The sequence below is a fragment of the Coregonus lavaretus genome (assembly GCF_964263955.1).
Source record: "Coregonus lavaretus genome assembly, chromosome: 15".
NCBI classification, from domain to species: Eukaryota; Metazoa; Chordata; class Actinopteri; order Salmoniformes; family Salmonidae; genus Coregonus; species Coregonus lavaretus.
The window spans coordinates 5,983,143-6,005,084 of NC_140002.1; the positions used below are offsets into that span (position 1 = coordinate 5,983,143).

The 21,942-nt window shown below is 42.2% G+C and overlaps 1 protein-coding gene across 2 annotated transcripts in view; it reads left to right on the forward strand.

Moving 5' to 3' along the window:
* LOC311142846 (SH3 and PX domain-containing protein 2B-like) overlaps positions 1-21,942 on the forward strand; it is a 77,737-nt gene that overhangs the window by 15,442 nt on the left and 40,353 nt on the right. For both annotated transcript variants that reach the window (XM_084178542.1, XM_084178543.1), the window contains exons 3-4: positions 4,984-5,059; positions 10,590-10,666. In XM_084178542.1, coding sequence (XP_084034668.1) covers positions 4,984-5,059; positions 10,590-10,666 — 153 coding nt within the window. The remainder of the gene's footprint in view (positions 1-4,983; positions 5,060-10,589; positions 10,667-21,942) is intronic.

Sequence of the window (21,942 nt, forward strand, 5' to 3'; positions counted from 1 at the left end):
TGTTTTTGCCATAATATGGACTTGGTCTTTTACCAAATAGGGCTATCTTCTGTATACTCCCCCCCCCCTTTCAGAACACAACTGATTGGCTCAAAGGCATTAAGAGGAAAGAAATTCCACAAATTAACTTTTAAGAAGGCACACCTGTTAATTGAAATGCATTCCAGGTGACTACCTCATGAAGCTGGTTGAGAGAATGCCAAGAGTGTGCAAAGCTGTCATCAAGGCAAAGGGTAGCTATTGAAAAAATATCTAATATAACATATATTTTGATTTGTTTAACCCTTTTTTGGTTACTACATGATTCCATATGTGTTATTTCATAGTTTTGATGTCTTCACTATTATTCTACAATGTAGAAAATAGTAAAAAATAAAGAAAACCCTTGAATGAGTAGGTGTGTCCAAACTTTTGACTGGTACTGTATGTACAGTTGAAGTCTGAAGTTTACATACACCTTAGCCAAATACATTTAAACTCAGTTTTTCACAATTCCTGACATTTAATCCTAGTAAAAATTCCCTGTCTTAGGTCAGTTAGGATCACCACTTTATTTTAAGAATGTGAAATGTCAGAATAATAGTAGTAGCTTTTATTTCTTATACATTCCCAGTGGGTCAGAAGTTTACATACACTCAATTAGTATTTAGTAGCATTGCCTTTAAATTGTTTAACTTGGGTCAAACGTTTTGGGTAGCCTTCTACAAGCTTCCCACAATAAGTTGGGTGAATGTTGGCCCATTCCTCCTGACAGAGCTGGTGTAACTGAGTCAGGTTTGTAGGCCTCCTTGCTCGGACACGCTTTTTCAGTTCTGCCCACAAATATTGGAGTGGCTTTGTGATGGCCACTCCAATACCTTGACTTTGTTGTCCTTAAGCCATTTTGCCACAACTTTGGAAGTATGCTTGGGGTCATTGTCCATTTGGAAGACCCATTTGCGACCAAGCTTTAACTTCCTGACTGATGTCTTGAGATGTTGCTTCAATATATCCACATAATATTCCTTCCTCATGATGCCATCTATTTTGTGAAGTGCACAAGTCCCTCCTGCAGCAAAGCACCCCACAGCATGATGCTGCCACCCACGTGCTTCACGGTTGGGATGGTGTTCTTCGGCTTGCAAGCACCCCCCTTTTTCCTCCAAACATAAAGATGGTCATTATGGCCAAACAGTTCTATTTTTGTTTCATCAGACCAGAGGACGTTTCTCCAAAAAGTACGATCTTTGTCCCCATGTGCAGTTGCAAACCGTAGTCTGGCTTTTTTATGGCGGTTTTGGAGCAGTTTTACTGTGGATATAGATACTTTTGTACCTGTTTCCTCCAGCATCTTCACAAGGTCCTTTGCTGTTGTTCTGGGATTGATTTGCACTTTTCACACCAAAGTACGTTCACCTCTAGGAGACAGAACGCATCTCCTTCCTGAGCGGTATGACGGCTGCGTGGTCCCATGGTGTTTATACTTGCATACTATTTTTTGTACAGATGAACGTGGTACCTTCAGGCGTTTGGACATTGCTCCCAAGGCTGAACCAGACTTGTGGAAGTCTACAATTATTTTTCTGAGGTCTTGGCTGATTTATTTTGATTTTCCCATGTCAAGCAAAGAGGCACTGAGTTTGAAGGTAGGCCTTGAAATACATCCACAGGTACACCTACAATTGACTCAAATGATGTCAATTAGCCTATCAGAATTTTCTACAGCCATGACATCATTTTCTGGAATTTTCCAAGCTGTTTAAAGACACAGTCAACTTAGTGCATGTAAACTTCTGACCCACTGGAATTGTGATACAGTGAATTATAAGTGAAATAATCTGTCTGTGAACAATTGTTAGAAAAATTACTTGTGTCATGCACAAAGTAGATGTCCTAACCGACTTGCCAAAACTATAGTTTGTTAACAAGAAATGTGTGGAGTGGTTGAAAAATGAGTTTAAATGACTCCAACCTAAGTGTATGTAAACTTCAGATTTCAACTGTAAATGTAATATTTCAGTTTTTTATTTAAAATAAATTAGCAAACATTTCTAAAGACCTGTTTTTGTTTTGTTATAATGGGGTATTGTCTGTAGATTGTAGATACATTTTAGAATAAGGCTGCAACCTAACAAAATGTGGAAAAAGTCAAGAGGTCTGAATTCTTTCCATTTCTGCATGTGAAGTGGAGTGTTAGTTTCTGGAGAGATGAAGGGTTGCATATTGTAGGAAAGCATAGAGGAGAATTATGGATATTGAATGGGGAGGTGCAGGAAGTAACAATGTTGACAGTAAAGTAGTCGTATATGACTACTAAGCAGGCAGGGTTTAATGTGATGTTAAAGTGAACAGTCAGTAATGTCATTAGTATAGTCAACAAACATGGTGCTATTAATTAACCATGATTGCAATAATAAGAGGGAGTGTGAAATGGAGATGGGGATATAACAGTACTGTAAAATAGATAATGAAAAATAATGAACATGCTATAGAAGGTGCTTTTTACTCTGTGACTGAAACATTCTTTACCTCCTTGATATCCATCCTGTCTTTGCCAAACTGGATCCACAGCATTGGAGCACTATCCCATAACCTTACTCTCACCGCACACATCTTCGGTGCTCTCGCTTCTCTGCTTGCTTTGGCTTCACCCACCAACAGACTGTTATGGTTTCTTTAACTTCCACCGACAGCCATTTGCAGTGTGACTATAGCTTTACATTGAGTAAATTTCTACAGCTGCATGTAGACTGTGCATTGCCATAGGGCAGGACACAAGGTCAAGAGCTCTCTGCTGGTGACTGGTCCAAATTCATACTGCTGAGTGTCATAGCAACATTATAGCACTATAATGACAATGAGTTATATTATAGCGCTCTCTGTTGCAAGGCATGACAAGTGATACTCAGAAAGCTTTACAGCTAACTTTACTGGCTTTTAACTGGTAGTAAGGCCAGTTGTAAGACCTGTGTGAGAGAGTCAGAGAAAAGACCCCTTCTCTATGCAAGTCAGATACAGGCCCATCAAAACAAGCCCAAATCCACCCATCTATTTATCCAAACTCGACTCTGCATGGACAGGGCTCTACGCTGACCTTTTTTACAAGGAGCACGTGTGCGCCTAAGTTGAAAAATGTAGGCACACACAAATAAATGTAGGAGCACAATGAAAAATATTTCAGATATTGAAGCTAGAATCCATCACTTTTCTAGGCGCACTGGTGCTCCTAAATAAAAATGTCAGGTCGCACAGCAATATGCGAGTAGAATGGTCGCACTGTAGAGCCCTGATGGAGAAGACACCACCAGTGTTTCCATATGATGGGCCAGTAGTCAGTGTTTCCATATGATGGGCCAGTAGTAAGTGTTTCCATATGATGGGCCAGTAGTAGGTGTTTCCATATGATGGGCCAGTAGTAAGTGTTTCCATATGATGGGCCAGTAGTAGGTGTTTCCATATGATGGGCCAGTAGTCAGTGTTTCCATATGATGGGCCAGTAGTAAGTGTTTCCATATGATGGGCCAGTAGTAAGTGTTTCCATATGATGGGCCAGTAGTAAGTGCAGGAACCGACAGCACCAGCCCCACTAGCCAATCAGATCCATGCTTGCTGCCCACATCATCGACCTAGTTTAATCATTTTAACTCTGGTCTGTTTGTGTGTAGAAGATGGAAAACGAAAACATAAATCTAGTATTTGGGAGGTCTGTCTCTAATCTATTCTCCAACACAAAGTGAATAATCCCACCCCCCCCACCCCCGGTCAGATATGTTTGATTTAGTTAGTAATAGTATGGAGTATGTATGCCGTTATTTCTAGTCATAAAAACCCAGTTGGTTCTGACACTGACATTCCACTCTTGGCTCGTAAGTTTAATGTAATAGGAAATGAAGAACATTCTTCTTTTATCTGGCAGCATTTCTGTTCTCTTTGACCCCACTCGGCTTCTGGAGTACCTAGCCACAACAGCAGACAGATGCCATTATTCTATCAGATTGATGTTAATGTACTTGTTTATTTTTATTTATTTTTATCCAGGCTAGTCAATTAAGAACTAATTATTATTTACAATGAGGGCCTCAGTCACTGGTCTCACTATAGTGTGGCTGTCTTGAAAATCATAACCTGTCTTTCCCAGTACTTCTTCGTTGACATTTCCCTGCATCCCCTATGAGACTTTTTCTTTTTGTGCTCCATGATATTTGACTCGTAGTTCTGTGTACTAGGCTATATCAGTAGATCTATAGAACAGTTTTCAACTACTTTCCTCATTTCATTGATGGACATTAGGAGTCATCAGGCAGGAAGATGGATAAAGATTTTTTCTCAAGCAACATATTAGGGTCCATAGGTTTATACATTATGCAGAACCCCTCAAAACGGCAAGCTGCTTATGGTAAATTTGAACCACCTGTGTTTTGTTGTGGTAGACCAGAGGGCAGAGGGCAGTTGATGGGGTGCTTCAGTCAGCAGGCCGGCCAAGAGTGACTGGACTGAACACTCCTCAGTGCATTGTTGCTGTGCTGAGAGAGAGAGAGGGAGGGAGGGCTTCAAGTTCATTGGCTGACACACCCAGGTGTCTTTTCAATAGAATGCAGCTGGGGCCTGGAACTTAAAACACAGACCTTCAGACTAGGGGTGGGGGAGGAGGGAGGTTATTGGCCAGAGTGTTGGAAAATAACCTATAGCACTGTGGTGAGATCACTGGGAGACAGAAAGAAAGCTGCACACTGGGCTTTAAAGGGAGAAAAGAGAATATAAAAAAAATGTTCCACTATGTCAGCGGGCCTTTGCAAACAGGCCACGAAGCATATGTAGCCTAGCTACTTCAACCAAGAAGAAATACCATCTGTTGTGTGGATTTCTTATCATTGGCAGAGCCAGTTCTTTTAGGAATTGCTGAATTGTGAAAATGTACAACCCTCCCCCTGCCCCATGCAGTGATGTTGTTGTGTGATAGCATGTGTTGTTTAACTGCCTGCGTTGTTGCCACTGTGCTTTCAGATGGAGCTTCTGGATAAGTTCCCTGTGGAAGGAGGGCAGAAAGACCCCAAGCGCAGAATCATTCCTTTTCTACCAGGTAAGAGTGTAGCCCTTCCTGCAGTCAATGGAATGTTCTTAATATTTTTCAGAATTTCATAATTAATAAATATATACAGTACCAGTCAAAAGTTTGGACACACCTACTCATTCAAAAAAAAAAAAAAATTGTACTATTTTTTACATTGTAGAATAATAGTGAAGACATCAAAACTATGGAATAACACATATGGAATCATGTAGTAACCAAAAAAGGGTTCAACAAATCAAAATATAATTTATATTTGAGATTCTTCAAAGTAGCCACCCTTTGCCTTGATGACAGCTCTGCACACTCTTGGCATTCTCCCAACCAGCTTCATGAGGTAGTCACCTGGAATTCATTTCAATAAACAGGTGTGCCTTTTTAAAAGTCAATTTGTGGAATTGATTTCCTTCTTAATGCGTTTGAGCCAATCAGTTGTGTTGTGACAAGGTAGGGGTGGTATACAGAAGATAGCCCTATTTGGGAAAAGATCAAGTCCATATTATGGCAAGAACAGTTCAAATAAGCAAAGAGAAATGACAGTCAATCATTACTTTAAGACATGAGGGTCAGTCAATCCAGAAAATGTCAAGAACTTTGGTGGCCGAAAGCCCCACCACCGGCCCCTCTCCTGCTGAGTTTGGGAGGGGGTGAGGATGGGAGTGAGGAACGAGGTGAGCTGGAGGTCTAGAACTCTTTCAGGGATCGCACACTGGGTCCAGGGTATTCAGGTGCTCAGCTGTTTGTTTAATGAACTCTGGATGGAGAGAGAGACAGAGAGGGAGAGAGAGAGAGAGAGAGAGAGAGAGAGAGAGAGAGAGAGAGAGAGAGAGAGAGAGAGAGAGAGAGAGAGAGAGAGAGAGAGAGAGAGAGAGAGAGAGAGAGAGAGAGAGAGAGAGAGAGAGAGAGAGAGAGAGAGAGAGAGAGAGGCAACGAGTGGAGGAGACCAACCAGGGAGACTGGACCACATTACTCCCACATTCTTTTCCTCCTCTCTGTTGATTCATATATTTTGTTGTAAATGCTTCAGACAGGTATGCTCATTGCTCATACATCTGTGAGGAAAGATTCATTCTGAGCACTCAAATCCCAAATGAAATAAAATGGTATTTATCACATGCTTGGTAAACAACAGGTGTAGACTAACAGTGAAATGCTAATTTACGGGCCCTTCCCAACAAAATATAGATATAATAACACAAAGAATCAATACACAATGAGTAACGGAAACTTGGCTATATACACGGGGTACAAGTACCGAGTCGATGTTCAGGTTTGTGAGGTTATTGAGGTAGATATAAAACTCAGCAAAAAAAGAAACGTCCTCTCACTGTCAACTGCGTTTATTTTCAGCAAACTTAACATGTAAATATTTGTATGAACATAACAAGATTAAAAAACTGAGACATAAACTGAACAAGTTCCACAGACATGTGACTAACAGAAATTGAATAATGTGTCCCTGAACTAATGGTGGGGTCAAAATAAAAAGTAACAGTCAGTATCTGGTGTGGCCACCAGCTGCATTAAGTACTGCAGTGCATCTCCTCCTCATGGACTGCACCAGATTTGCCTGTTCTTGCTGTGAGATGTTACCCCACTCGTCCACCAAGGCACCTGCAAGTTCCCGGACATTTCTGGGGGGAATGGCCCTAGCCCTCACCCTCCGATCCAACAGGTGCCAGACGTGCTCAATGGGATTGAGATCCGGGCTCTTTGCTGGCCATGGAAGAACACTGACATTCTTGTCTTGCAGGAAATCACGCACAGAACGAGCAGTATGGCTGGTGGCATTGTCATGCTGGAGGGTCATGTCAGGATGAGCCTGCAGGAAGGGTACCACATGAGGGAGGAGGATGTCTTCCCTGTAACACACAGTGTTGAGATTGCCTGCAATGACAACAAGCTCAGTCCGATGATGCTGTGACACACCGCCCCAGACCATGACGGACCCTCCACCTCCAAATCGATCCCGCTCCAGAGGACAGGCCTCGGTGTAACGCTCATTCCTTCAACGATAAACGTGAATCCGACCATCTCCCCTGGTGCGACAAAACCACGATTCGTCAGTGAAGAGCACATTTTGCCAGTCCTGTCTGGTCCAGCAACGGTGGGTTTGTGCCCATAGGCGACGTTGTTGCCGGTGATGTCTGGTGAGGACCTGCCTTACAACAGCCCTACACGCCCTCAGTCCAGCCTCTCTCAGCCTATTGCGGACAGTCTGAGCACTGATGGAGGAATTGTGCGTTCCTGGTGTAACTCGGGCTGTTGTTGTTGCCATCCTGTACCTGTCCGGCAGGTGTGATGCTCGGATGTACCGATCCTGTGCAGGTGTTGTTACACGTGGTCTGCCACTGCGAGGACGATCAGCTGTCCGTCCTGTCTCCCTGTAGCGCTGTGTTAGGCGTCTCACAGTACGGATATTGCAATTTATTGCCCTGGCCACATCTGCAGTCCTCATGCCTCCTTGCAGCATGCCTAAGGCACGTTCACACAGATGAGCAGGGACCCTGGTCATCTTTCTTTTGGTCAGTGGAAAGGCCTCTTTAGTGTCCTAAGTTTTCATAACTGTGACCTTAATTGTCTACCGTCTGTAAGCTGTTAGTATCTTAACAACCGTTCCACAGGTACATGTTCATTAATTGTTTATGGTTCATTGAACAAGCATGGGAAACAGTGTTTAAACCCTTTACAATGAAGATCTGTGAAGTTATTTGGATTTCTACTAATTATCTTTGAAAGACAGGGTCCTGAAAAAGGGACGTTTCTTTTTTTGCTGAGTTTATGTACATATAGGTAGGGATAAAGTGACTAGGCAACAGGATAGAAAATAAACAGGAACAGCAGTGTATGTTATGAGTCAAAAGGGTCAATGCAGATTGTCTGGTTAACTATTTAACTAACTATTTAGCAGTCTTATGGCTTGGGGGTAGAAGCTCGGAACCTCATTTAGGTTCTTTCTGTGTTCTAAACTCCCTCTAGTTCCATTCCCACAGAGTAGATGTCAACATCCAGGCCTGCTGTTTTGAGTTATGTTTGTCTCCCCTTCTTGAATGAAATGTAATTGACGTGAGCAGCTAAACATTTTTTCAGGTGGTTCCCATTTGAACTCCTACATCTTACCCTCCCTCCCACCTCCCCCCTCCTCCCTCCTCCCTCCTCCCTCCTCCCTCCTCCCTCCTCCCCCCCCCTCATCCCTCCCTCCTCTCTCCCCCCTCCTCTCTCCCCCCTCCTCACTCCTCCCTCCCCCCTCCTCCCTCCCTCCTCTCTCCCCCCTCCCCAACAAAACACGGAAGTGGTTTTCCTGTCAGGACTTGGTTTGTACTTCAAGGCCTCTCGTTTTGTTTTCACTTCTCTGGCCTCTTAGGATCAGCAAAGTGGTTCGGTTTGCATCTGTAAAATGTCCACTCTGTGTTTTCCCTCCTCACCGTGGTTAGGATTCTGGATATGAGTCGCCAGGCGACCTCTTCAACGTTGTGAATGAGAAAAGTTGATCAACTGTTGACAGAGGACTTAATGATGAATGTTTTTATATCCAGGCTGTCTGGTTGGCTGACAACCTCAGTGACTTTCACAGCAGGAGCTACTTAATGTCAGCCTCCACACACAGCTCCACACGAATGGAACTGAATCAATTGGGTCCTTCTGTTGTCCCTATACAGCAGCCCATAATTATGTACACTTGTGTAGCAATATCACTATGTCATATTTGGTCATGCCTCAACAAATATTGTGTTTTTGTACTGTGCGGTACTGTGCGGTGTACCAGTAAACATACCAGGCCTTTCTACAGCAGCATATGAAGTGGCTGTATTCAAGAGTCAACATCTGGGACCTCTGTAATTACTGAGCACACCTGCCATCTATCTACCCTTTCCTCAGAAATGCCGCTTCACAGCACTCTGCCTCAAACTCAATTCATGAACTCTGAAGAAATACAAAACTGTTTTCCTTGTTTGTGAGATCAAGTTGACCGACTTTAAACGGAGCCACACTTGGTTAGGGAAATATCTTATTGGATGGATGTAGTCTCCAAAAATATTTATTTTGCCTTTCACTTATTTTTATCTCAGCTCTTAATTATTGCATCCAGAACAAATGAGACATCAACTAAATAAAGATTTTAAACAATTTATATAATCATCTTCCCATTCAATAGGGACCCAACTGTTTCACATGAAAGTGTCCTGTGGCTGCCCTGACCTGAGGTGTCTTGTGTTGAGTAGAGGGCCTGAGAGAAGGTTCCTCCCTGTTCCCGCTCTCTCTTTCCAGACTTACAGTCTCCCTCTGGGCAACAAATGTTGTTTGATACCCAGCTGGCCACTCTGGTCACAGAGTTGCCATGAAGTCTGCCTGGCCCAGGTTTGAATCTGTACTGTAACAGCAGCAGCCATTTAATTTTTCCCTAAACTTCGACTGAGCCCATGAGCATGTGGCACATACAGAGAGGGTGGGTAGTGTTGAGTCAACACTTTTCCCTTGACCCAGAGAGCTTGGGAATAGATCTCCTGTGTAATACTTATATTTCACTTTGTTCGTCTTAGATGTAACAAATACCTTAAGCCCCTTGATGAGGAGATACAGTAATCTCTCTTTTTGACCTGATCTTTTACTGGCCTGACTTCATACCTTGGTCGCATAGCTCTGTAATGTAAAGCTCTCAGTAAATTTACAAGAGGGTCCTCCATGGTTAAAAGGAGAGAGAGGTCCCAGTCTGCTCCCAACTTCCTGCATACCATAAAACTTAAGAGGTTTTCGGAGACCTATTTGTATCCATTTCTTGTTATTGTTCCAGTGACCCAAACCCAGACTCCCGGCGGTGGCCATTTTTGTGGCTGTGCGATAAGAACGGCATATAGATGTCATCCACTATATGAAAAAGAATGCCAACTATTCACAGTGCACTTAATTACTTTCATTGTGCTGTCAGAGTTGGGTTATTGATGAGGCCCCTGTATTGGCCTAAGCTAGTAGCTGTGCAATCTAATGGACTAGACTGGAGTCTCTACACAAGCCCGCTGTATGTAGACAACTCATTGTCCTTCACAACTGTAACATACATACTGTATGGAAGCCTACTGTTACCATTCCAAATGTACCATGAGATCATTTGTTGTGAGTAAAGTGAATCAGTCTTTAGTCTAGATTAGTGTGTTTCTTTAGGAAGCACAGTATCTTGAAAGGTTTTTGATAACGTTCCTGAGTGGTTAAATGTCCATATAGCCTACATGTTATACTGCATGTGAAGTTATCCAGTGTAGGCTTTTTAGAGAAAGTGAGTACAGTATATTCAGGAAAAACCGAGTAGTGCAGTTATGGAGTATTTATCATGTTGTATGCCTACTTGTATAATTGCCACAACTACTGTGAATCGACACCATTGAAAAGAAAAACAAATAATGAATACTCATAGAGTTTGAGCCTTTATTAAAGCTAGCGTGAGGCCATGGTTGAGGACAGGGATAAGAGGGGAGGCTAGAGGGCTGGGTATCTTTGTAAGACATATACTGTAGATCCTAAAGACTGTTTTTCTTCTTACTTCCAGGGAAGATCCTTTTTAGGAGAAGCCATATCAGGGATGTGGCCATGAAGCGCCTGAGGCCTATCAACGAGTACTGCAGGGTGAGTACTGGCTCTGACTGACCACTGCTCAGCTAGTGGGGCAATTCAGGGGGATTAAAGCTTTCACACTCACCCGTCATGGAAGAAACAACAATAGGACCCAGGGCTGAATCCCTAACAGCAAGCGAAAACCTAGGAACAGAAAGAAACCTGGAGGGGAACCAAATCCTCGGGTATTAGGACCATATCTCTGTGGTAGATATAGGTCCAGATTAGAGCTAGGAATGCATCCATGAGCCTGCTCCCAGAGCCTTCCCTCACGTGGTTCACGTCACAGATTCAATTTTAACATTTCAGTCTTTTAGCGTACGCTTTATCCAGAGAGACTTACAGGAGCAATTAGGGTTAAGTGCCTTGCTCAAAGGCACATCAACATATGTTTCACCTTGTCAGCTCAGGGATTTGAACCAGCAATGCTCTAACCACAGGCTGCCTTTCTGCCACCCAAAACAAATGAAAAAGGACTCCTGCTTAGAAATCCAAGAATGTGCTCTGTACTAGACACAGCAGTGAGGGCTTTCATATAGCAAGGTTGTCAGAATGAGACTGGTTTGAATTCCATGCACCCACCAGCTATGATTCCCAGAGGCCAGAGTCATATCTAGTTCCACTGACCTGTCATATCCATTCTCTGCTGTGCTTAAGTTTATGTGTTTCTCTATGAAAAGATCCAATACACTTGTAATGTTGGAAACATGCATATCCTCTATGTTTATCATTACCCACTGGGAAATATAAGATAAGAAAATCAGTCATCCTCAAAAATATATTTTCTTCAGGAATTAGACATTGAGGAAACTGAAGGCAGTCTGGAACATGGCTGACAGAGAGAAAATGAAGCAGTCTAGTGGTGCTGTGGTATCTCTGTGGGCACATATCTCTCCACTATGCAGGGCAGAGGTTGTGAGCAGTGCTAAGCTAGTCCCAGTAAGCAACATCACCAGACCTCGTGTTTACGTTTAAAGGGCTGCTCTATAAACCACAACTGCCTTTGCCTGGTAACTTTTTGGCAAGGTGGTTCCATCACAGTCATGCTCTTAAAAACAACATGTTCCCTGGTATGTTGCAAGAGAGCCTTTGTTTATGAAGCCAGGTCACTGTTGAGAGAGATGGGGGCTAGTGGTCAGGATACTTCAGTGGGTCGTTTTGGGATATAGGAATTTAAGATGGGTGGAAGGAAAGCCAGGCGTCAGTCACAGCTTTTGTACTTTAAATGGGAAACAGGGGGGACACTAAAGTCCTGAAGTTTGTGTGTTTGTGTGTATGGGTGTGTTTATCTTTATATGAATCGTTTAAGACTTCTATGCAAGGTTATTATAGTAAACTAAACCTGAAACTAAAACAAAAGCTAACAATGAAAATTATATTTAGTCAACTGAAATAAAATAATTAACAAACCCGTTTGAAAAACTAAAACTATACTCAAGCTATTATCTTTGACTCCAAAATGAACTAAAATAAAATAAAAAACCATAATGAATTAGGTTCCGTTTTCTAAACTTTGGGCAAAAGTCTAATGGCGTTTTCAAGCTTTTGGGGGGTTATCAAGCTACTTAAACTGGTGGGTAAATGTGATTTTTTTGAATGGAGGTTAATGAGAGAGTACCGGATTTGGTCAACATAAAATTGAATTGCTAATTTGCTATTTGAGGCTTATTTTATTGAAATGAAGTTTTGTAATGTTTAGGCTGTTACGAATGTACTGATACAAGTGGACCCATTACATGATGTATTACTGCCCCCCAGTCTCCAGAAGTGACATCCCAAAAAACAAACCCAAAAACTATAAAACCCAAATGGCTCCTAGTCTCCCACGCATGCTTTCTGTCCCTAACAGTAAAACTAAAACTGAAACAAAATAATCGGAAAACAAACTATAAATATTTAAATAACAACTAGCAAATCTGGTCTGAAAACTAACTGAAACTAAACAGAATTTGGAATAAAAATAAAGAAGAATAGAAATAAACTATAAAAACACAACACTATAATAAAGCTTGTTTCTATTAAATAGAACCTCCTCACTCTGGTCTGAAGTCACGTTTTCTGTTGTTGTGGGTTCCATAGAGGACAATAATATAGAGATTTATTAACATCCTCAATACAAATGAACACATTGAAAAAAATATACAGTGAGGAGAACTATTTGAGTATTTGATACACTGCCGATTTTGCAGGTTTTCCTACTTACAAAGCATGTAGAGGTCTGTACTTTTTATCATAGGTACACTTCAACTGTGAGAGACGGAATCTAGAACAAAAATCCAGAAAATCACATTGTATGATTTTAAGTAATTAATTTCCATTTTATTGCATGACATAAGTATTTGATACATCAGAAAAGCAGAACTTAATAGCTCTCTTCAGGTCATTGACCAGGTCCTGCCGTGTAGTTCTGGGATGATCCCTCACCTTCCTCATGATAATTGATGCCCCACGAGGTGAGATCTTGCATGGAGCCCCAGACTGAGGGTGATTGACCATCATCTTGAACTTCTTCAATTTTCTAATAATTGCGCCAACAGTTGTTGCCTTCTCACCAAGCTGCTTGCCTATTGTCCTGTAGCCCATCCCAGCCTTGTGCAGGTCTACAATTGTATCCCTGATGTCCTTACACAGCTCTCTGGTCTTGGCCATTGTGGAGAGGTTGGAGTCTGTTTGATTGAGTGTGTGGACAGGTGTCTTTTATACAGGTAACGAGTTCAAACAGGTGCAGTTAATACAGGTAATGAGTGGAGAACAGGAGGGCTTCTTTAAGAAAAACTAACAGGTCTGTGAGAGCTGGAATTCTTACTGGTTGGTAGGTGATCAAATACTTATGTCATGCAATAAAATGCAAATTAATTACTTAAAAATCATACAATGTGATTTTCTGGATTTTTGTTTTAGATTCCGCCTCTCACAGTTGAAGTGTACCTATGATAAAAATTACAGACCTCTACATGCTTTGTAAGTAGGAAAACCTGCAAAATCGGCAGTGTATCAAATACTTGTTCTCCCCACTGTATATCCACTGGATATCCAAATATGTTTTATTGTCACCTAAAATGCACCTAAAACAAATACTTGAAATATATGAAAATACAACTCCTCTCCTCTCTGTCTGCGAGGGCTTAAAGGGAAATGTCAAAAAATGTCAACTTCATATTCATCATCTCCAGCACTATGAAGTAGAACATTTTAGAAATGTCCCTTTAACAAAATCATCTGGTAATACTGTAGCTTTGGATAATGAAATGTCTAGCCCTACGACCACCTGTATAGTATAATAGTTTGTCTCCTTAGGCTCTGTTGACTGTGTTGGTGGCTTGCCTTTAATCAGCTGATACACCCTACTACTCATACTGCTTCCTGTTAGTGGAGTGACAGGTGAACCACTCACTCCCCGGCCAGTCAGCCCCCTCCCTGGCTCTTTGAACCCCTGGGTGAGGGGCTTTGATGGGGGAAGTGGGGGTCGGATCAAAGGTCTGTGGTTCTGCCTGGTCACGCTGGCTGACTCTCCCCTCTGCCTCGACCCTAGTCAGGCTGACAGAGTGAAACGTAGAAGGTGTTTACTTTATGGTTCCTTTCATGTTTGGCTCGGAGGATCACCATTTCAACCTTTCTGTCAAAACGCTGAGTGAATCCTGAACCTGACTCACATGGAATTCCCCATGCTGGAGTTTCTGCTGTTAGGAAAGGAGAGGTTGATGCTGGAGGATATACAAGTTTCAAGTATCAAGTTTCAATTTTATTAGTCGTACAGTGGGGAGAACAAGTATTTGATACACTGCCGATTTTGCAGGTTTTCCTACTTACAAAGCATGTAGAGGTCTGTAATTTTTATCATAGGTACACTTCAACTGTGAGAGACGGAATCTAATCTCACATTGTTTGATTTTTAAGTAATTAATTTGCATTTTATTGCATGACATAAGTATTTGATACATCAGAAAAGCAGAACTTAATATTTGGTACAGAAACCTTTGTTTGCAATTACAGAGATCAAACGTTTCCTGTAGGTCTTGACCAGTTTTGCACACACTGCAGCAGGGATTTTGGCCCACTCCTCCACACAGACCTTCTCCAGATCCTTCAGGTTTCGGGGCTGTCGCTGGGCAATACGGACTTTCAGCTCCCTCCAAAGATTTTCTATTGGGTTCAAGTCTGGAGACTGGCTAGGCCAATCCAGGACCTTGAGATGCTTCTTACGGAGCCACTCCTTAGTTGCCCTCAATAGAGTGCAGTCGTCCTGTCCCCTTTGCAGAAAGCATCCCCAAAAAATGATGTTTCCACCTCCATGATTCACGGTTGGGATGGTGTTCTTGGTGTTGTACTCATCCTTCTTCTTCCTTCAAACACGGCGAGTGGAGTTTAGACCAAAAAGCTCTATTTTTGTCTCATCAGACCACATGACCTTCTCCCATTCCTCCTCTGGATCATCCAGATGGTCATTGGCAAACTTCAGACGGGCCTGGACATGCGCTGGCTTGAACAGGGGGACCTATGATAAAAATTACTGACCTCTACATGCTTTGTAAGTAGGAAAACCTGCAAATTTGGCAGTGTATCAAATACTTGTTCTCCCAACTGTATGTATGGTATACACCATCCAACGAAATGCTAACTTGCAGGTTCCTGAACAACAATGCAACAACAATAAGAAATAATAAAAGATACGAATACGAACATAAAGTAAATGGTTCAGTAGAATATAATAAATATGTTAGCATAAGTATAATACTGCAAGGCACCATGTATTGTCCAATATTTACATGTGTTTTGGGGAAGGGGGGATTGGGGAGCAAATTTGATTTTATTAAACTTTTATTTAATCAAGGGAGCACATTGAAACCAGGGTCTCATTTTCAATGGTGCCCTGAGGACAACAAATTCAACACAAACATTCCAACAATAATAAATAAAAAAATCCAGGTTATAATTTTAAATACTACAATTTCAACACCACAATAAATGTTTACATTTATTCAAAACAAATGCAATTCTCATTTAACAAATTCAACATTAGACTCCGAAACTGCACTAGGGAATCAAGACGTAGAAAATTCTGCACGTTTTTCAAAAAATGGGGGACATTAAAACTGAAAGCGTATTTACCTAATTCGATGGAGACCCGAGGAACCTCAAGAGTTAATCAACCCTGTGAACGGGTTTGGTAACTCATTTTTTTCTACTTCAACAACATACAGTGAGGGAAAAAAGTATTTGATCCCCTGCTGATTTTGTACGTTTGCCCACTGACAAAGAAATGATCAGTCTATAATTTTAATGGTAGGTTTATTTGAACAGTGAGAGACAGAATAACAACAAAACGCATGTCAAAAATGTTATAAATTGATTTGCATTTTAATGAGGGCAATAATTATTTGACCCACTCTCAATCAGAAAGATTTCTGGCTCCCAGGTGTATTTTATTCAGGTAACGAGCTGAGATTAGGAGCACACTCTTAAAGGGAGTGCTCCTAATCTCAGTTTGTTACCTGTATAAAAGACACCTGTCCACAGAAGCCATCAATCAATCAGATTCCAAATTCTACACCATGGCCAAGACCAAAGAGCTCTCCAAGGATGTCAGGGACAAGATTGTAGACCTACACAAGGCTGGAATGGGCTACAAGACCATCGCCAAGCAGCTTGGTGAGAAGGTGACAACAGTTGGTGCGATTATTCGCAAATGGAAGAAACACAAAATAACTGTCAATCACCCTCGGCCTGGGGCTCCATGCAAGATCTCACCTCGTGGAGTTGCAATATTCATGAGAACGGTGAGGAATCAGCCCAGAACTACACGGGAGGATCTTGTCAATGATCTCAAGGCAGCTGGGACCATAGTCACCAAGAAAACAATCAGTAACACACTACGCCGTGAAGGACTGAAATCCTGCAGCGCCCGCAAGGTCCCCCTGCTCAAGAAAGCACATATACAGGGCCGTCTGAAGTTTGCCAATGAACATCTGAATGATTCAGAGGAGAACTGGGTGAAAGTGTTGTGGTCAGATGAGACCAAAATCGAGCTCTTTGGCATCAACTCAATTCGCCGTGTTTGGAGGAGGAGGAATGCTGCCTATGACCCCAAGAACACCATCCCCACCGTCAAACATGGAGGTGGAAACATTATGCTTTGGGGGTGTTTTTCTGCCAAGGGGACAGGACAACTTCACCGCATCAAAGGGACGATGGACGGGGCCATGTACCATCAAATCTTGGGTGAGAACCTCCTTCCCTCAGCCAGGGCATTGAAAATGGATCGTGGATGGGTATTCCAGCATGACAATGACCCAAACACACGGCCAAGGCAACAAAGGAGTGACTCAAGAAGAAGCACATTAAGGTCCTGGAGTGGCCTAGCCAGTCTCTAGACCTTAATCCCATCGAAAATCTGTGGAGGGAGCTGAAGGTTCGAGTTGCCAAACGTCAGCCTTGAAACCTTAATGACTTGGAGAAGATCTGCAAAGAGGAGTGGAACAGAATCCCTCCTGAGATGTGTGCAAACCTGGTGGCCAACTACAAGAAACGTCTGACCTCTGTGATTGCCAACAAGGGTTTTGCCACCAAGTACTAAGTCATGTTTTGCAGAGGGGTCAAATACTTATTTCCCTCATTAAAATGAAAATCAATTTATAACATTTTTGACATGCGTTTTTCTGGATTTCTTTGTTGTTATTCTGTCTCTCACTGTTCAAATAAACCTACCATTAAAATTATAGACAGATCATGTCTTTGTCAGTGGGCAAACGTACAAAATCAGCAGGGGATCAAATACTTTTTTCCCCTCACTGTAGTTAGGTAAGTCAGGAGCTTGTGTAGTAGAGCTTTGTAAACAGAAAGGGAATAGTGAAATGATCTACTGGACTTTAATGAGGACCAGACAACCTTTTGTTACAGGATGCAGTGATGCGTATTAAAACGGTCCCCTGTGATAAAGCGAAAGGCGCTATGGTTGACGGCACCATTTGCATTCTGGTAAATGGTGTCACCATAGTCAAGAACTGGCAGGAAAGTTGACTGTACCATCTGCTTCCTGCTGTTAAGGGAGAGGCAATATCTATTTCTATAAAAGAAGCCCACTTTAAATATTTGCTTTTTAACTAGCTCATCAGTATGTTTTAGGTATCAGACCTCATGCTCCGATACCGTCTGCCCGACGGTAAGGGAGTGAACAGCTGGTGGCTGGGGTGTGTGGGGTCCTTGATGGTGCTGCAGGCCTTCCTCAGGCACTGGTTCCATACAGTACGGTTGCACTCCAGTGGTACCCTATTACTGGTGTTGTACCTAGGGCTGTTACGGTGACCTGATTACCGCCATACCGGTGGTCACGAGTCATGATGGCAGTCAAATTCCACGTGACCGTTTAGTCACGGTAATTAGGCTTTTTCAAGCTCTGATGCTGCTGATGGTCATTAGTAGCCTACCAAACTTTCTAACTGCCCGGTACTCCGCACTCTATTGTCCCTCTAATCACTCTGACATCAATGCAAATGTAATCGAAAATCTAATCAAACACTTCATGAGAGCCCATGAGCTCATGTTGCGCAACATTTCTATAGGCTATGCAATTGCGTGAGAAAACAGAGTGATGGCCTCTGTTAAAAAGAGGATCCCATCAGCTTTCTATAGGCTAGGCCTACTACCACATTGCTTCTCTTTACAACAGGAGTATAGCCTACCTGGCTGGCATGAAAATAAACCACGGGAAAAGCGTCCTCCATTCACTATTTAAGTGCATAGATGGTATGTATTATTTCACTGCTCCTGTTTCAAGACAGGTGCAAGATAATGGTCCATTCTAAATCAAAACAAATTTTACACATATATATTTAGTATATGTAAAGATTTAAGCTGAATGTTCTCATCTGTTCCGTCAGGCTCATTGCTTAAAACTGTTTTTTTTTTATGCTAGTGATTGTATTAATTTGGGATCTATTGCATCCCACAACTGTCCCAGACTATGTTTGGAATATTATTTTCTCGCACAGAATAAAATAGGGCATCTTTTGTACTATGGGGGATAGTACATTGACATAGGCTAGTGCTTTTGCTCTTCGTTAAGCCTACTCATCTTGTTGGCTGACGAAAAGTACATCTGGACAGTTCTTCCAATATCTTCCATATGCGCCTCGGAATTGGATAAGGATGCGCGCAGTTGCGTCCTCGATGTGTCTGTCTTCAGTTGTAGCCTGTGAGAAAGACCCGATCACGTGATGGAGAGCCATGTGAGTGAGAGGTGCTTCGGCACGCAGCCGGGAGAAGGGAATTATAATTATTATATTCAGCCCAAGGGCACAACGGCCACTGGCCGCAAAAGGCATTGCTTTTTTTAGGGGGCATTAGGGCCACACAGAGGGGATGCAGCCGGGAAATTCGAGGCTTTTTTCAAATCATCATGAGTCGCATCATGCAGCCTTAGAATATATAAAATATCTAAACATATAGCCCAATGTTTGTATCACAACTAAAGTCACATAAATAACTATGTAGAAGTACTTGTTTATTTGTTAACCGCTCAACACAGAATAGCCGCATGAGCGCACTCCCTCAAATCGTTTGGAGAAAATATCCTTTCTATTTTAATCAGCTATGTTCAATTGTATAAAATAAAGTAGACTATGCATGGAAACCAGGAGATGCTAAATGTGTTTATGTTAATTAACGGTCAATTACCGTGAGACCAGCAGTTATTTGCTTGACCAATCACCGGCTGACAGAATTTCATGATCGTCACAGCCCTAGTTGTACCCTATTATCGGTGTTGTACCCTATTACTGGTGTTGTACCCTATTACCGGTGTTGTACCCTATTACCGGTGTTGTACCCTATTACCGGTGTTGTACCCTATTACCGGTGTTGTACCCTATTACCGGTGTTGTACCCTATTACCGGTGTTCTACCCTATTACTGGTGTTGTACCCTATTACTGGTGTTGTACACTATTACCGGTGTTGTACCCTATTACTGGTGTTGTACCCTATTACCGGTGTTGTACCCTATTACCGGTGTTGTACCCTATTACCGGTGTTGTACCCTATTACCGGTGTTGTACACTATTACTGGTGTTGTACCCTATTACCGGTGTTGTACACTATTACCGGTGTTGTACCCTATTACCGGTGTTGTACCCTATTACCGGTGTTGTACCCTATTACCGGTGTTGTACACTATTACTGGTGTTGTACCCTATTACCGGTGTTGTACCCTATTACCGGTGTTGTACACTATTACTGGTGTTGTACACTATTACTGGTGTTGTACCCTATTACTGGTGTTGTACCCTATTACCGGTGTTGTACCCTATTACTGGTGTTGTACCCTATTACCGGTGTTGTACACTATTACTGGTGTTGTACCCTATTACTGGTGTTGTACCCTATTACCGGTGTTGTACCCTATTACCGGTGTTGTACCCTATTACCGGTGTTGTACCCTATTACCGGTGTTGTACCCTATTACTGGTGTTGTACCCTATTACCGGTGTTGTACCCTATTACTGGTGTTGTACCCTATTACCGGTGTTGTACCCTATTACTGGTGTTGTACACTATTACCGGTGTTGTACCCTATTACTGGTGTTGTACCCTATTACTGGTGTTGTACCCTATTACCGGTGTTGTACCCTATTACCGGTGTTGTACACTATTACTGGTGTTGTACCCTATTACCGGTGTTGTACACTATTACTGGTGTTGTACCCTATTACTGGTGTTGTACCCTATTACCGGTGTTGTACCCTATTACCGGTGTTGTACACTATTACTGGTGTTGTACCCTATTACCGGTGTTGTACCCTATTACTGGTGTTGTACCCTATTACTGGTGTTGTACCCTATTACTGGTGTTGTACCCTATTACCGGTGTTGTACACTATTACTGGTGTTGTACCCTATTACCGGTGTTGTACCCTATTACTGGTGTTGTACACTATTACCGGTGTTGTACCCTATTACTGGTGTTGTACCCTATTACTGGTGTTGTACCCTATTACCGGTGTTGTACCCTATTACCGGTTTTGTACACTATTACTGGTGTTGTACCCTATTACCGGTGTTGTACACTATTACTGGTGTTGTACCCTATTACTGGTGTTGTACCCTATTACCGGTGTTGTACCCTATTACCGGTGTTGTACACTATTACTGGTGTTGTACCCTATTACCGGTGTTGTACCCTATTACTGGTGTTGTACCCTATTACTGGTGTTGTACCCTATTACCGGTGTTGTACCCTATTACTGGTGTTGTACCCTATTACTGGTGTTGTACCCTATTACTGGTGTTGTACCCTATTACTGGTGTTGTACCCTATTACCGGTGTTTCTCAAGGTTCAGAATTTCAATTTTCCACAAAACCTATAATCTACTACTAATCTAATCTACTACTAATCTAATCTACTACTAATCTAATCTACTACTAATCTTATCTACTACTAATCTAATCTACTACTAATCTAATCTACTACTAATCTAATCTACTACTAATCTAATCTAATCTACTACTAATCTAATCTACTACTAATCTAATCTACTACTAATCTAATCTACTACTAATCTAATCTAACCTTGTGCCTTCGGAAAGTATTCAGACCCCTTGTTTTTTTCCACATTTTGTTACGTTACAGCCTTTTTCTAAAATTGATTAAATTGTTTTTTCCCCTAATAAATCTACACACAATACCCCATAATGACAAAGCAAAAACAGGTTTTTAGAAATGTTTGCTAATTTATAATTTTAATCACATTTACATAAGTATTCAGACCCTTTGCTCAGTACTTTGTTGAAGCACCTTTGGCAGCGATTATAGCATCGAGTCTTCTTGGGTATGACACTACAAGCTTGGCACATCTGTATTTGGGGAGTTTCTCCAATTCTTCTCTGCAGATCCTCTCAAGCTCTGTCAGGTAAGCACAGTTATTTTAAGGTCTCTCCAGAGATGTTCGATCAGGTTCAAGTCTCTGGCTGGGCCACTCAAGGACATTCAGAGACTTGTCCCGAAGCCACTCCTGCTTTGTCTTGGTTGTGTGCTTAGGGTCGTTGTCCTGTTGGAAGGTGAACTTTCGCCCCAGTCTGAGGTCCTGAGCGTTCTGGAGCAGGTTTTCATCAAGGATCTTTCTGTACTTTGCTCTGTTCATTTTCCCCTCGATCCTGACTAGTCTCCTAGTCCCTGCTGCTGAAAAACATCTCCACAGCATGATGCTGCCACCACCATGCTTCACCATAGGGACGGTGCCAGGTTTCCTCCAGACGTGAGGCTTGGCATTCAGGCCAAAGAGTTCAATCTTGGT